This window comes from Galeopterus variegatus, unplaced genomic scaffold (assembly GCF_000696425.1).
Source record: "Galeopterus variegatus unplaced genomic scaffold, G_variegatus-3.0.2 Scaffold880, whole genome shotgun sequence".
Taxonomy (NCBI): domain Eukaryota; kingdom Metazoa; phylum Chordata; class Mammalia; order Dermoptera; family Cynocephalidae; genus Galeopterus; species Galeopterus variegatus.
Window position 1 is genome coordinate 390115 of NW_007726991.1, and position 17425 is coordinate 407539.

Sequence of the window (17425 nt, forward strand, 5' to 3'; positions counted from 1 at the left end):
AAAATGCTGGAAGAAAAGAAAAAGCAAAATATTAACAGAGGTTGTACTCATATTTGGAGAGAGAGGCTATGAGAGAAAAACCTTCCAATTTTAAATCACCAAAGGTAAAAGGCAAAAAAATAATTCCTGCTTTGGAACTGCAGCAGATTGGTTCTATACTTCAGGGGGTGGAGAAGAAAAGCACCTTTTCAGACAGCCAGGTACAGCTTGTTAATGTCCATCTGTCCTCATGGTTGGTTTTCAATTCAGGATGAACTCCAGACATGTTGTTAAAGGGAGGATCCAGATCAGAACATGGTGTAATGCTTTTGATTGAGTTTAGGGATGAAATATAAACCAAAAGCCCCTGGTATTAAAGGAAATTTTAACTTTGTGCCTCATACTTTTACCCAAGGCCTTTTCTCTTCCTGCTTAAATTCTTGATGCTATTGTTTTCAGCTTTGTTTCATATTCCATTATCCTGCCTTTTTCTGCCTCTGCATAAACCTGCATAGTTGTGAGATCTTTGAGATCCCGTAAGTCCATTTTATGGATGGGTAAAACTGAGACCCAGAGTTATAAAATGTCTACTGAGTCATAGCTGATGAGTTCCAGTGCCAGGAATAACCAGAGTTAAGTTCTTAGCATTTTTCTATTCTACTCTTTCATCTTTCTAATTTCCACTAGAAAACACTAAAAAGCTAAACATGTTCTTGAATATCTTCAAAAACTTTGGATAGGCAAATATATCTTAGAAAGGTCATAAAAAGACTAAATATAAAGGAAAAAATGATAAATTGGACTTCATCAAAATTGAAATGTACTGCTTATCAGATGATACCTTTAAGAAAATGAAAAGGCAGCCACAGTCTTGGAGAAATTATCTATGACAAAGGACTTATATCTAGACTGTATAAAGAGCTCCTACAAATCAATAACAGAAAGATGAGTAACCCAATTTTAAAACAGGCAGAAACCAAAAACATCACAAAAGCGATACACAGATGTCTAGTAAGCACATGAAAAAGTGCTCAACATCGTTAGCTATCAGGGAAATTAAAATTAAAACCACCACTCACCCTAAAGAGTGACTAAAATAAAAAGATTCATAACACCAAATACTGCTAAGGGTGTGGAACAATTGGAACTCTCAGGCATTGGTGTTGGGATGTAAAATGTAAAATGGCACATCTGCTTTGGATCTGTTTGGTAATTTCTTATATAAAAAAATAAAAATAACGTCTCTCCCTTGACCCAATTTATCTCCTAAGCATCTACCCAAAACAGATGAATACTTATGTTCATAGCAGCTTTATTCATAATAGGCCCAAACTGGAATCACCAAGTGAATGGATATAACAAATTGTAGTATATTTATATATACAATAGAATATGACTTGTCAATACAAAAGAATGAACTATCAATACATGCAACAACATGGGAGAATCTCAAAAACATTCCCTTAACCAAAAGGATCCAGTCATACTGTATGACCCTATTTGTTCAAAACAGACAAAACTAATCCATAGTAAAAGAAATCAGAACAGTGCTTGCCTGTGGGGCTGGAGATTCACTGTGCACAGGAAAACATTGTGGGCACGATGGAGTTCTGCCAGATCTTGTTTGGGGTCATGGTGGATGTATTTGTTAAAACTCAAGTTGTGTCCACTGTAGAACTGTGTGTTTCATAGCATATAAAATTTACCTAAGAGGTAATAATTAAAACAAAAATATGCATGTTCAAACAACTGCAGTTGAATATGGAATGTTTGGGATTTATATTTTTCCTCTCATTCAGCTTCAGCCAGGGAGAGATTTCATTTGGTGCTGGGGGCAGAGTCGCATTGTCTCTACTGAACCATAACCACAATCTTCTCTTAAAAACAACCTCTGCTGCCATTGCACTATAATGTTTTGCTGGATAAAGGCATTTTTCCCATTAAGATAATAGCATACACAACATATCCAGGATTGTGCTAAGCGAATGAAGAATTGGTGACATATAGATGGGACCAAGCCTTTCAAATATATTCATCAATTTCCAAATAGAAAAAGGCCCATTTTAAGCTCTTAGATAGAGATTACGTTTTGGGTAGTTTTATTACTATAATATTACTAAAATCATAAGTAATTTTTACATGTTTCTATATAATGTATGTTTCAGATAGATCAAAAGAATTGAACTCCTATATCTTAAATGTAGGATATTGCAAGTTGTAGATATAATTTTAGAATGTCACTAATAGCATTGGGTAGATGTTAAAAACAGTATTAATAACTCCTTTGATTAAGACAGTGTGTCTCTGCACCATTTTATCCTGTCTTAGAAGTAAAACGTAATCAATTATTTTTTAACTCATTTTGTTTTATGTATTTGTATTTTTTGCATTATCAAAATATATTAAACATTCAGGCATGTTGAAAATTATGGAAGTGGAAGATTCAAGAGCCAAGAGGAAAATGCTTTTAATTTTAGAGACTGAGATTTAGTTTAGTCTTAGATGCCATTATAGTGAATAATGGGAACTGATTCTAGACTTCAAAAGAAATATGACCATATGGTTTTACCATTCAGCACTTAATGCTGCTATGAATTTCTAGTTAGACCCCAAACTTTTCATTTCCCCAGTGTTCCCCCTCACCTCTGTCATCATACAAAAATGAAAGGAATCTGAATCCCTTTTTCATGTTTTCTGAAATACTGGTGCTGAGAAAACTTATTTTTGTGAGAATAAGGTTTTATAAAAAGAGACAAAAACCTGAAACATTAATCAGATCCACTGGGCTAATTACTGCAACTCCAAAGTTTATTACTTTTAAATATTAACTGCTTAAAATGATTCATTTAGAGATCAAAATGATTAATCCTTCTCAGTCACTATAAATGTCAGCAGCAGGATTAAAGGATTTAGATGGTCATGTTTACTCAACCTTAAATTTCTGTACTTAAAGACACAAGTTAAATAGCTCCAGTTTATCATTGTTTCATGTTAATGTTTTGCTTAGCTCCCTCTTTTAGCTCCCCTGCCTAACTGATTGTTAACTAATTTTGGCTGTTAAGTAGGCAAGTGCTTCTTTCAGGCTTGGCAGCCAACCTGCTTTGTAGATTACCTACCAGAAGGTGTGAGTAGATAGATGTAGCTTACAGCCCTCCTCAGGACACAGTGGGGGTAATCCTTTCCCCCTGCCTCGCCCTTTATTGGTCTGATGTCTTGAGCCCCCAGCTTACTGCTAAACTTGTATCTGGTTCCTTGCCACGTTGCCAATTTGGGATCCACATTGTGAATCACTGTGGTGCCGCTTCAGTCACAATTATTAAACACCTGCTGCTTTATGCCAGACATACGCATATTTATACCAATACCTACTGCAGTTTGACTATCTGATACCAGCAGACATGTTGTAGGCATATTATCATCACTGGGTCTCGGATTGTTCTAAAGAAATAATTACTAAGTAAAATAAGAAGTAAATTCATTTTCAGAATGCTTCTGATTTAAAAAAAACATTTAAAACTTATTTCTCTAATTACAAATGGTTGCTAGAATTGCTTTTTTATGGTTGGGGATATAAATCTTTCATGACACATGTTTAAGAAATGCTTTTTCTTTGCAAGTCAGTGGACTCACAACCTAATTTTTCTCCTTTGGACCACCAAACCACCCGTTCAATATCCATATGTTACCCTCCCCTGGAGGCCTCACAGATCTTATCTTGAAGAAAATGCATCTTCTCCAGGGCCATTCATTCTAATCCTGCTTTCTCTGTTTGCAAATATACCTGGGGTTTTCCCTTCTCACCCACCTCATCAAGTTCACCATAGTGCCCAGCCTCAAATTTTTGTTGACATAGGCACCCTTCATGGCTGCATTCCAGGTGACTGCTGAGAGGGCACCCTGCAATGGCTTCCATTAGGCCTGTGTTTTGAGTAATAAATTGGATAAATATGGTTTACAGTGCTTATTATCAATGTCCACTGGAAATTTGAGGTTATCAGTAGGTGGTTATAGATGTTAATAACATATTCATAGATACATTGAGCAACTAGTTGAGATATTTGCATTTTACATACAGAACAGAATAGGGTGAGGAAGTTAAGGTATTTAGTGGTGTTTTAAGTTCATTTTAATCTTTACTTATAAGGTCTTACACAAAACTATGCCTTTCCTGTAAGACCTTATAAGTAAAGATTTGTACCCTCACTAAAATTTCTTTTGCATGTTCAAAGATGAGTATTCTGTTCTGATAGTGACAATTTAACATAAGAAGGTTAAAGAGCTTGGAATGTTCCATAAAACATGACTAGGAAATAAAGTTATATATATTTCTATTACTGAGTGATCTTATCATTTTGCAAACACAGCAAAAAAGGGAACTCTAGATAAGATGGTGGTGACACTGATTCCACAAGTATCTAATAAGAAACATTTGCCCAGTTTGTAGTTTTGTGTTAAGCTTGACTCATGGTGGAATGTCATTCCATGCCTGCAAATAAATAATTGTGTTCAAGCTCACAACAACCAAGGGAAATAACTGAAGATAGATTATTTTATTTTTGTGTATTAAATTTATATTGATTCATCCATTCATAACCCATACTCAGTTTTCAGAGTTTTTACTGTAAAAGAAATGAATGGTTAGTCTCCTTTAAAGTAATCCACATATTATGAAAGAAAAGGGAAAGATTGACATTGAGGAAGAACAATGCTCCCACATATTTAACACAACTTCTTTTCTTTACAATAAATGAGGAAGGCGTTTTAAAACTCAGCTTCTCCAAGAGAAGATAATAAATAAATCTCTAATTATTGAATAGGAGCTATTAAACAGCACATCAAGAAAATATATTTTTTAAAAAAGAAAATAGGCTTTAATTTTTTCTTTAATGTTTTTTAAATTATTGAAATAATTATCATGAAAAGTAAATATCCAAAACTAAAATAGAAAATTACTAATTTTCTTCATTTACAACCCTTTCTAAATGATCCATTATGACATTTATGTATGCTTCCTCACCTTTATAAATTCTCAAAACCATAAGCACTTATACGAGGGTACTTCAAAAAGGTGGTGGAAAAATAAAATTAAAAAATAATACAAATCTTTCTATGAGCTTTTTGAAGACCCCTCATATAATCTCTTGGTTCTCTTATTTTCCAAAAGTGGGATCATACTATACACACTATTCTGCTACTCGTAGTTTTTTTTTTTTTTTGACTTAAAATATACATAAATGGGATTCCCTCCAGATCTGAAGACATAGGTCCAAACCCATTCTCTGTGCTAGACACACAATGTTCCATAGCATGGATATATAACTCATTCAACCATTCCCTTTCTGGCAAACATTTGGATTATTTAAACTTTTGCAATATGCTATAGTAAACATTTTTTGTACATGTATTTTTACATGAAATGATTTTATTTCTATAGGCTATAGTCCCAAAGGTAGACTTTCTGATCTAAAGAGTATTTCCAAATTTAATAAAAAAAAACTTACATGTGATAAAAGCAGCATAAAAGAAGGCAAAGGAAAAGATGATAGAATAAAATAATAATGAATTCACATAGCAGATCCACAAAATCAACTGCTTTTTAAGAGAATGGGAATTCTTGTTTGTCCCCTAAATTTTAATACCAGTGACCTATATTCCAACTCCTAATTGCAAACCCAGGCCCCACTTGCAGTGTGGTATAAAAAAGAGCCAACAGATCATAACAGTCGTTGGTGAGGATGTGCAGAAAGTGGACCTTCATACGTGGCTGGTAGGAATGTAAAACAGTGTGTCTGCTGTGGAAAATAGTCTGGCGGTTCCTCAAAAGGTTAATCATAGAGCAACAATATGACCCAGCAATTCCTTCCCTAAGTATATACCCAAGAGAAATGAAAACATACATACACACAAAAACTTGTACATGAATATTCATAGGGGCATTTTCATAAGAGCCAAAAAGTGGAAACAACTCAAATGTCCATTAACTTATGAATGTATAAATAAAATATGGTATGTCCATACTGTGAGAAATGCCCTCACCCATCCAATGCCAAAGGATGGACACAGAGACAAAGTGAGACTTTAATGGTGGTCTTGTAAGATTGGGTGTCTGAAGGGCAGGCACACCTGAAACGATTACATGGAGCAATGCATTCCCTAGTGTGCAAGTCCCTCCTCCCACTACGGGGTACACAATCTTCCCAAACAATGCCTAAGATTTGTTACCCCTTTGTAAGGAATGCCTTTGTCTGGGGGCTCAGGACAAGCCCCCCAAAAAGGCTTGCTAAAGCCCTGTGAAGGGAGAAACACCAGGGAATGAAGAAAATAAAAGGGGCTAGCAACTAATTACCATCTCAAGGAGAGCCTTATCTGTCCAGTGACCCTCCAGGAAACAAAAGGGGCTAGTAACCAATTACCATCTCAATAAAACACCATCAGATAAGTCGTTTCTAAAAATGAGTCATTTAGATTATTTTCTTACATATACAATGGGATATTAGTCAGCCATAAAAAAGAATGAAGTTCTGATACATGCTACAATGTGGTTGCCAGTCACAAAAGACCACATATTATAGGATCTCCTTTATTTGAAATGGCCAGAATAGGAAATTTCTAGAGACAGAAGTAGATTAGTGGTTGCCTAGTGCTGGAAGGAGGAGGGTTTAAAGGAGAAATTGGAGGTAGTTGATAATTGGTATGAGGTTTCTTTTGGGGAGACAAACATGTTCCAAAATTGATTGTGGTCATAGTTGCAGAACTCTGTGAATATCCTAAAAACTACTGAACTGTATACTTTAGGTGGGTACATTGTATGGTATGTGAATTATATCTCAATGAAGCTGATTATTTAAAAAAGAACAAACGAGCAAGAAAGAGAGAGAGAAAGAGCCAAGTCTAGACATGAGAGAAATCTAAATTTTAGAGGGGAAAGCATGCCCTCCCCCTAGGGTGCTGCAGTCACTCCATGTAACTCCGAGACTAGTTCCTCATGTTTTTCTTTTCAAATTACACAAGAGACAGTAAGTGTCTTGCCTGTTGGTAAACATCATTCTGATTGCAGCTTAAAAAACATCCCTCCCTGTTCAGACTAGATTATAAACTCCATGTGAGAAAAAGGCCAAATAGCTAACCCATTTTTCTGAGCCCCTTCTTGTATTGAAGGGGTAGCTGTACTATGAGCCAACTTCGTTTTATTTGTCTTTATAGCATCCTTTCCACTTTGTCACACAACCTCACTCATTTTTTTTTTTTTAATGTGAACTTTTAAAAAATGACACAACCTGCCTAGGTTGTGTTTATTCTATTTTTCTTTTATAGATTTTCAAATTTATGAGTGTCATAAAACAAAACTGCCTAATCTAATCCAAGCTAAGCTTGCCTTTTAATCACAATGAATTCCATCCTCAGATATACTTTGTTCTTGCTACAATTTATGGTTTTGGTACTGTTTCAAATCGTAATGGGAAACTCTGTTGTTGGCCCTGCTGATTAAGGTTACCAAAATTCAACGGGCAGGAGATAAATACAGTACTTATTTTGCCAGTCTCAGCCAGACAGAATTAAGATACAGACTGTAAAGGGCAAAGAAAGAAATTAAGGCAGTGGTGTTAGAACTATTGCAAAGAACATGAGGCTTTTACAATCTGAAGAAACTATGGAAAATAAGAATAAAGTGTTTGTTACTTGAAGCCAAAGTTGACTTTAAGCAGTATTGTCAAGTGGTTAGCCTGGCCCCAGAGGCATCTGAGCTGCCTTCTCCTGCCTTTCTCTTTCCACTTGTCTGCATTGCCTCAGAGCCCTCCTCCCAGTGATCCCACCCATGCCCAACCCTCCTAACCTGCTCCATACTTCTCCCACGGTCTCTTCTCCCAGTCAGGAACCTTTCTTGTCTCCATCTTCCCTGTAGATGCCAAAATTGCATGTTTTCCAGAAGTATAGCCTGTCTGGCTAAGCATTGCTAGATTGTGGGAAAGAATCAAATAGACTAATTTATTCTAATTTAATAGTTAGATCTTCCGAGGGGTATTTGCATGAAAAAAAAAAAGGATCCTAAAAGCAACAATCCTTAACCAACAAGGAGAATTGACAATAGAATTTGTTCTATTGTTGACTGAGGCAGGTCTGGGGTAGAGATGTTTTTGAATGAAGGTGGTTACTTAAGTAAAATCAAGTTTGATCATGATGTGGCTATTTGAAAATTATCTTCTCCCCACCATCAAATGATATTTTTGTCTATGATGATTAATTATGTTTTTCAAGGTATTTCTTCTTAAGCAATTTTTTTTCATTTAGCCCTTTTTTATGCTCATTACATTTTCAGAAACCATCTCTTAAACCAAAAAGTATGTCAAAAGAAAAAAAAAAGTCATGACAGCCTTGAAAGATGAAAATATAGTGGTAATGTGATTTGAACGGAGCTAGTGAGTGGCTTTAACCGAGGTCCATCTGAGGCCACATTTGCTGTTCTTTCCTCGGGGAAACAAAACCAGACTTTTTAACTCATTGCAGAAACCTAACAGGGATTCCTGCTGCTGTGCTTGCTTACTAGCTTGCATTTCAGAAACAGCCCTTAAGATTTGCTGTTCTTTCCTCGGGGAAACAAAACCAGACTTTTTAACTCATTGCAGAAATCTAACAGGGATTCCTGCTGCTGTGCTTGCTTACTAGCTTGCATTTCAGAAACAGCCCTTAAGAGTTTTGAATCATTGTGAGACATTGACGTCAGAGGGTCAGATGTCTATGGAGTTTGGGATACACATATTAATTCATAGAAAATGCATTGGGTATTTAGTTGCAAAGTGGACTGTGTTTACATACCTGAACAACGAATAAAGATTGCAGTTGTCTGCTTTCCTTCACCTCATAGATTTTTGCCTCAAGATGGCAATAGTGTAAAAAGTCGATAACCTGGAAAATGTTTCAAGTTACATTTCAGAGATTAAAAAGGGAGTTCTGATTGTCTAACTTCTCTCTTCTTATTCTCAAATGTGTGCACCTCCCCAAATAATGGAAAGATGCAGAGGATCTTATCATTCATTTTTCACTCTTCAAAATTTGTGTTCTTATTCTGAAAAATCAGCATGTTTGATGATAATATTTAAATGTTTCAGAGCCCTCCCCCCATTTTAAATGTGACATGTAAATAACAGTGGGTAAGCTCTTCCACAGCAATTCCATTAACTGCTCATGATGATATTGACCTTGTTGGGATTTACTTTCATGAATACAGTCCACACTAATTCTTTTAAAATGCTGACAATCCTGTAAATTACCTTAGTGAGCTTGCCCACTTTCTCACTATTCAATGGGCAGGCCCTTTTCCCTTTTTTCTCTTCTTATTTCTTTCTTTCTTTTTTTTTTCTTTTGACATACTTTTTGGTTCAGATACTTATTCACATCTCTCTGATAAGCACAGTTTGATTTGCAGCTAATTGTAGCAACTGATTTTCATTATTTATGAGTGTCATTGTCAGAATCCATTTGGAAGTCTGACCAAGATAAAGCTGATTCCAACTTCCGATAGGACCACAGCAATAAAGCAATTAACCACACTAGTTAAAATGTGCTGAGGCCTGGAGTGCACTAACATCCTTACAACCAAGTATATACCATAGTGCGTATTATGTTTGATTTATTTCCTAGAGGATTCAACATGTTATTATTTCATCACAAATAATTTATAATATGCTCTTTTAAAAAGTATAATGTGTGTTTCTTATACCATCCAATTAACTTGAAAATGTCCATAGATTTGAGAGATAGAAGTAGGAAAATTAAAACTATGAGTAATATAAATGCTTAATATTCTTTAAAAGGTTTGGTTATTGAATAGTCGCATTTAAATCAATCTTTGTATACTATTATTCTTTACACATATTTTGATTCTGGTTGGTACCTAAATCTCACACTCTACCATGTCAATGAAAGATAAAAAATGGAAGAGTTTTGGGGCCGGCCCGGTGGCGCACTGGATAGTGCGCCGCTTGGGAAGCGCGGCAGCGCACGAAAGATAAAAAATGGAAGAGTTTTTATATATATATGTACATCCTACAAGCAAACATTTTTCTCACTCTTCTCATCCATAGTATCATAAAACATGTGAAATTTCAAGAATAAATACAGGATCAGAAAAGTCATTAATAACAGCAGTCATTTTAAAGTGTCACCTAATTTAAACACTTTTGCTTTAAGTTATTACAGTGTCATGAGTTTTATTATGCTCAATTTATTAGTAAAGGCCTGCAGAGTTCAAGCCATTTATTTTTCAGGGAACTTGATTTTATCATTAATTTTTAAATACGTAACACTCTCACTTTATTTTTAGAGTGCACTTTATTTGCAAAAATTGGTTTACTCTGATCAATATAGATGTCTCCAGGTGTTTATCAAAGCAAAAAGTCTAGAATGTCAAAGATGTCCAAAATGTGTTGCAAATTTTCAAATCATTACATTCCAAAATTTACTATGTACACACACACACACACACACAAAATACATGTTTACATTAGTTGCTAAGTTAAGGTGAAAAGATGTAAGACTGACCAAGCCTCTGTTTCTGCTTAACAAGTAACTTATTCTTGAGGGAAATGTTTTCTCTTCCAATGGAGTGGCATCTGGGTGGGAAAATCCTATTGTTTAGGACTGGCGCCAGGACACAGGAAATAATTTTGACAATTCTTATTGCTTCACAAGTCTGTTAAACAAAATTCTATCGTTGGTAGGGAATCCTTTCTCTGGGTCAAGTTTTCATGATCTGTTCCACTTGACTTGCCTATCTCTCTGGAGATGTTTATAGGCTTAAACAATTGACAAAGGAGCTTTAAACTGGGCTTGTGGAAGGTCAGTAGTGGGGCCCCACCCTCCCATAACTGCACCCACCTGAACATATGCCATGCAAAGCTAAAGTAAATACCTGGTGCTGATAGCTGAAAAACCTGAATGCTTGAGTATTTATATCAGGGAGATTGTTTTTAAAAAGAAAAAAAAAAAAAAAACAAAAAACTAGCACTAAAACTATACTCACTAGTTGTTATCTTTTTTTCCCCCTAATTAGGACAGAATTTTACCCTAAGGCAGTTAGGAGTTTGTGAACCAGCAACTCGAAGAGGACTGGCATTTTGTGCGGAAATGGGGCTCCCCCACAGAGGTTACTCTATCAGTGCAGGGTCAGATGCTGATACTGAAAATGAAGCAGTGATGTCCCCAGAGCATGCCATGAGACTTTGGGGCAGGGGGGTCAAATCGGGCCGCAGTTCCTGCCTGTCAAGTCGGTCCAACTCAGCCCTCACCCTGACAGATACGGAGCACGAAAACAAGTCCGACAGTGAGAACGGTAAGTTTCATTTTTTGCTTTCTAATGTTGGCGTTCAGTGCTTCTGTTGTGGTTGACTATGGAGGCATGTTTTCCTTCCTTTCTTCCTTCCTCCTTTCCTTCTTTCTCTTTCTTTCTACCTTCCTTTTTGTTTTAATGCAGTCTAACCCAAGAAATGCCCTTGAATAATGCTTTTTTTTTTCCCTGGAAAAAATCAATATTCAACATCAGATGGTTAAATTAGGCAAGCAGTCTATGATGTGTTAGCTATAGTTTTGAAAAACAGTTTAATCGTGTACAGAAAAAAAAAAAGGATTAGCTTTGACTTATCTTGGACCACGTCACCTGTTATCCTCAGTGGAGTCACAAAGCAAGTGTTGATAAAGTTTACCCCAGAGCTAGCTTGCAATCAAAGATGTCTTTGTAGATTCCTCTTGAAGATATCTCAAAGAAGCTTCAGAATCTTAGAATGGATGAGTGAGCACACAGAATAGTTTATTAACAGGGCTCAAGTGATTGAAGAACAAATTTGATCATGCTTTAAACTTACTAGTTGATGAGAGCAATTGAAATCTTGGTAAAGAGGAGGAGTGTGCCCTTTGATGTGCTTTGGGGACTGGATTACTGTGCAATTAAATCCACACACAAAAATTGGATTTTAGGATATCCAAATAGTAGCTTTACATATTGTAAGAAAAACGTCTTTATAAATTGGGACTTTTTTCCTATTACCAATGCAAGATAATAATAATAATAATAATAAAACCCCAAGTTAATTTATATGCAATAATAAGTTTAAAAGAAAACTTAATTTTTACTCAGTGCTGCTTCTAGGAAAAATCAGAGCATCATTGACAATGCACCAGACGACAACAACAAAAACATTTCTCCTTCAGCTTTTAATATCAGCAGTGCACTTGCTACTTCAGCCTAGTTATTAGTGCTATGCATGTGATGCATCAAAAAGCAAGGAGACAATCAAAATGGAAGAATTGCATGACATTTGAAAAGAAAGATGGTTGTTTTATCAATGATACTTCATTTTTATTATTTACTGAGCAACTTTGGCAGCTTTGCTTTGTAATAGGAAAGCAGATCTACTGCTAGCTTTCAGTTTCAGCTAAGTCACAGGATGAGCTGGTGCCTAGTGTTTCCCACTGCTTATTGGTTTCCTTTCTATTCATGAAAAAAAATTTAAAAAGTCTAATTCAAACCAACAAAAACAATTTCTTATGCAGAATACTTCAGTGTATTACAACAAAGTCAAGATCAGTTAATAACATACACTCAGTATCTTCACTTTGGAAGTGTTAGTTCTTGGTGGAGGTTGGCTTTATTCCAACCCAAGAGAAGAAACAAGGACAATTGTTTTTGACAAAATGAGTCTAAGAATCAGGCTGCCAATATTTCTCTCAGCTAATCTATGTACCTCGGTAAATCCTGAGTTTATATCAATTTTCATAGTCGATCTAGAAGTCACTAACCTTAAATGTGTATGATTTGGTATAAATATTGCGTCCCATCCATCTGAACTTCACATAAGACTGAGCAATCGCAGGTACAATGGTTACACTCAAATGTAGCATTTGACATTTGATTTTCTTAAAATACACAATAAAATTTGTAATGCTATAGAAAAAAGAGTAGAATGCAGCAGGATAATGCAATCAGTTCTGATACTCTATATCCTTATCTATTAAATATTTTTCACATTGGGTCAGCTTGCCCTTTCCACCCCAAACCTTTGTAGCATCTCTTTCTCTCTCTGCAATAACAAGTGTATCTTGTTATTGTATCTGTATAAGTAAAATATAAATTAAATTTTATTATTTTTAGAATTCTGTATCTGCTAAAACTATCTCCTAGTGAATTCCCAAACACATGCCATTTTTTTCTTTATGGATAATATAAAACTGCAAACTTTGTCTGTATAAGTAAAATATAAATTAAATTTTATTATTTTTAGAATTCTGTATCTGCTAAAACTATCTCATAGTGAATTCCCAAACACATGCCATTTTTTTCTTTATGGATAATATAAAACTGCAAACTTTGTAGCCTTTAATTAACAGTATATAACGTCTAAATGGTTGGGAGGAGAGGAGGAAGGCTTGTGAGTTTCTTGCCCCACCGCCCCTCTCCATTTGCATGGATTATTATTAACTAGAGAAGAAATCTCATAGACCTTGTTCCTAGAAGGTGGTAAAGGAAAGAAAAGTTGCACTCTTTCATTTCTCTGAGTGGTGGCCATGAGGCAGAATGAACAGAGACAAGGAGAGAGTGTTAAGGGCCTCGCCTTGAAATTCAGAACATTTGGCAGCATTTGTTGAGAGCGAACAGGTCAGCTAAGTTAACAGTATAAAGTGTCAAAAGCAATCTTTGTTGAGTTGGGTGATGACTTAAGCTTGTGTTTACTCTTTTCCCAAGGTTTGGTTGTGGTTTTTTTAAACTACATTTTGATGGTCTAAGAATTCCCAATGAGGTCAATTTAAGGAAGGAAACAAAAGAGGAAATAAAATAGATATGTTCTCTTAATGAGTACTGGCTATTTCGTATATTTAATAAGTATGTCAATAGGAGATTTCAGATTAATTTATTTGTTCTTAAATTTCAGTGATTCCTCAGAAGGAGCAAGATTTCATTTAAAGTAATTAATTACATTAAGATATGGGGAAACATGAGTTTCTGAGGTATTTAGCAGACCTTATAACTTTGAAGTGTGGTATTAAACAAGAACATTGAGAATTTTCTTTTCCTGACATGAAAGATTACGGGTTATTTTTATTCTTAAGCAGGGTTCTAGTAAGAACTGAATTTGCAGCCATACACAGGTTCTTCTAACATTGTGTGGACCAAACTCAAAGCTATTGAAGCAGAAATAATTTTATAAATGTTTATAAAAAGCCAAGCTTGAGGGTCGACTTGGGAAACACAGACCAACAGGGTTGGAAAGTGCTCTGAAGACTATTACAAACTGAAAGGATTTTCTGGGAAAGTTCACATAGAGAGGCAGATGTCTCATTCTGGAGTTGTCTCATTTTCATTGGTAGGTAAAAATACAGATGTTGTAATCATTGATTACAAGTTACATCATAAAGCTAAAAATGTCTGTGTTCATCTTCTAGAGCATTTTCCATGTTTTTTGACCTTTCTAGCAAGTTATACATTAGTTACTGAATCACAACGTAAACTTCAACTAGTTTTACCTGTGAAACAAGATGCCAACACTGAGCTCATGATATTCAATCCAAGGCCAGGTTTATTTTAGAAACCTGCTTTGTTTCTGTCATCAATTGTTATAAACAATATTCTCAAAACTTACACATATTTTTACTCTTATTACTACTTCTAGTCAAATATTTCTCATACAAAATTATTTAAATAATTCAGCTCTACTCTCCTCAGGTATTTTAAATTGCTCCAACATTGAAAGTTTATAGATTTTCCATTTATATTTTCCTTTGACTCTATTTTCGTTGTCTAATTTTATTCATTTTTGTACTAGCTTGAGATGTGTCCTTGGAAGTTCTATTATATCACTAAAGGTTGAGACAAGAAGGACAGAGGTAAAATAGTTCACTAAAATGAAATAGTTAAGTTAGAAACCAGGCACTGATTTGTTTTCCTTAGGTTTAATATGGGAGTTTGGGTTGACTGTTTTCATCATTTAAAATAACTCTGAATGAGGCTGTTTTCCCCAGAAAAAAATGTTATTCAACATTTGTAAAATTATGCAAGCAGAGTGCCTGATGTTCTAGTTATAACTTCAAAGAAGAGTTTAGTGACTAAAAGGGATTAGATTTCATTTATTTATTGATAAAGAGGCCAACAGTTCAAGTTAAGAAGGCGCTAGAACTGCTGTGAGGCTAATGAAATTTTGATGGCCTGAGTATCCCACACGAGTAAAAGAACATTTGGACCATGTCACACAGCTCCATGTTAGCAGAGATTCAAAACAAGTGATAAAATTTCTTCTTTTGCAAAACTAACTCTTTACCAACCATGGGGATTTGAAGTTAAAAAGAAGTGTGAGAAAAAAATTGTTTTACAGTATATTGAGTTGCATATGGAATTCGAAATGTTAATTTTGTTCCAAATTAAGGATATGGGAGAAGTCCTTTCTTGACAAATATTGATCACTGTGGTTGTTACTGCAAGTGAACTGACATGCACCGGGGCAGATACTGGAGAAGCAGTGATTTGTGACTACCTATTAACAGCAGTTCTAGTGATTCTACCTGTTGAAAGCTTACAAGATAAATGTGATGGGATGCCCTAATCTAAGGTAAAATTAGGGGCAGATACTGGAGAAGCAGTGATTTGTGACTACCTATTAACAGAAGTTCTAGTGGTTCTACCTGTTGAAAGCTTACAAGATAAATGTGATGGGATGCCCTAATCTAAGGTAAAATTATCAGAATGCTCTGGGTTATTTTAGGCATCTTTCCTGTCTCTGATGTGTTGTTAAAAGATCCCTGACTGAATTCCTGTTATCCAGCTTTGCAAATAATCTGATCTTGATTTCAAATGTCCATTTAAATGTCAGGATCAAAGGACTTTTTACTTTTTTCCAAACATCAATCTTTATGCTTTAAAAATGTTTGCATGTGTATCATTTTTAAGAAGATGATGAGCATATATTATCCTTTGTTATCCAGCAGTCTGGTATTGGGAAAGGTGCCTGGATTTGGGAATCACACCGGTCAAGATTCAAATTCTTTCATTCATCCTCTAAGACTTTTTCCTCCTGAATCTCCCATAGTGAGAGTTCTCAGCTTTTCCATCCCTGACAGCTACTTCGTCACTTGTCCCACTAGTTCCAGAGATGTGGTCCTCTCCTATTGGAGGTCCTTGCTCCTTCTCCTGTCTCCTCAACCTCTTAGCACCTCCTGGAAAAAGATGACCTTTAATGGCAGGCAGGCCAGGAGGAGTAGGAGCTGCTCTTCCATCTCATCATGATTCAGGACCTCAAGAATGTCCATCAGGGGCAGTCGTTGAGAACATGTTGTTCGGAGACAGCCACGTGGTTTTGAAGTAGCATCAGCACCTCCCAGCTGTGTGGCCTTGAGCAAGTCACTTAACCTTCCTGTGCTATGGTTTCCCTGCAGGTAGAATAGAGATAGTAGTAAATAGTATCCAGTCCTATGCGATTAGGGCTGTTGGGAGGATTAAATGAGTCCAGGTGTACGAGAGTACTTCAAAAAGTTTGTGGAAAACTAGAATTGAAAGATCATATGAATCTTTCCATGAACTTTTGAAGTACCCTGTCTGGCTACGACAAGGGCTACTGCGAGGCTAAGGCTAAGGCTGATGTCGCGTATCCTGGTCACAGCACCAATTGTCTAGCTCTAAATCCTGTTCATGATGCCAGTTGTAAAGCTAGATGACCATGCTAGTTGTCACGGCTCTTTTACCTGCCAGTAATCCTGCACCAACTGGGCAGATGGTTGAGCTAGGGCTGGGTCTGGAGCTCCATTCACAGACTAGGTCACAAACCCTTCACATTCCAGACTGGGTCACCAGACCCCTCACATGCAGGTCCACGCCAGGCTGGGTCACCAGACCCCTCACATGCAGGTCCACGCCAGGCTGGGTCACCAGACCCCTCACATGCAGGTCCACGCCAGGCTGGGTCACCAGACCCCTCACATGCAGGTCCACGCCAGGCTGGGTCACCAGACCCTTTCAAGCAGCTCTATAAGCTAGGCAACCAGCCACAGGGTCTTTGGAAGCTGCAGGTCTAGAAAAAAACATGGCTGCTCAGGGCAGGCGCCCGAGGCAGTAAAACACCAGCCAAAGTGGCACCACCGTGCAGGCACACTTATTCCACCCACACACACAATGTTACTGAACCACCCTGAACCGGCTCTGAGGGGAGGGAAGCCTGACCAAATTGCCCTATTTTCCCAACATACCCTCATATATTTTGTTTAGAACAGTGCTTGACATCTAGTGAGTTCCAAATAAGTATGCCATTATTATTATTGTTGTTACTATTTGTAAAAGGTGGAAAATTATATCTCCTTCTTAAGTAGTTACAAAGATTAAGTTCAGTAAACAATATCAAGTACCTACATAGTTTTGGCTGACTGTAAATGTCCCCTCCTTCCCTTCCCACCCCCCACCCCCCACCTCATT

The 17425-nt window shown here is 36.4% G+C and overlaps 1 protein-coding gene across 2 annotated transcripts in view; it reads left to right on the plus strand.

Annotated features, from left to right (window-relative positions):
- LOC103590809 (teneurin-3-like) overlaps nucleotides 1–17425 on the plus strand; it is a 104802-nt gene that overhangs the window by 11019 nt on the left and 76358 nt on the right. For both annotated transcript variants that reach the window (XM_008573131.1, XM_008573132.1), the window contains exon 2: nucleotides 11030–11308. In XM_008573131.1, coding sequence (XP_008571353.1) covers nucleotides 11030–11308 — 279 coding nt within the window. The remainder of the gene's footprint in view (nucleotides 1–11029; nucleotides 11309–17425) is intronic.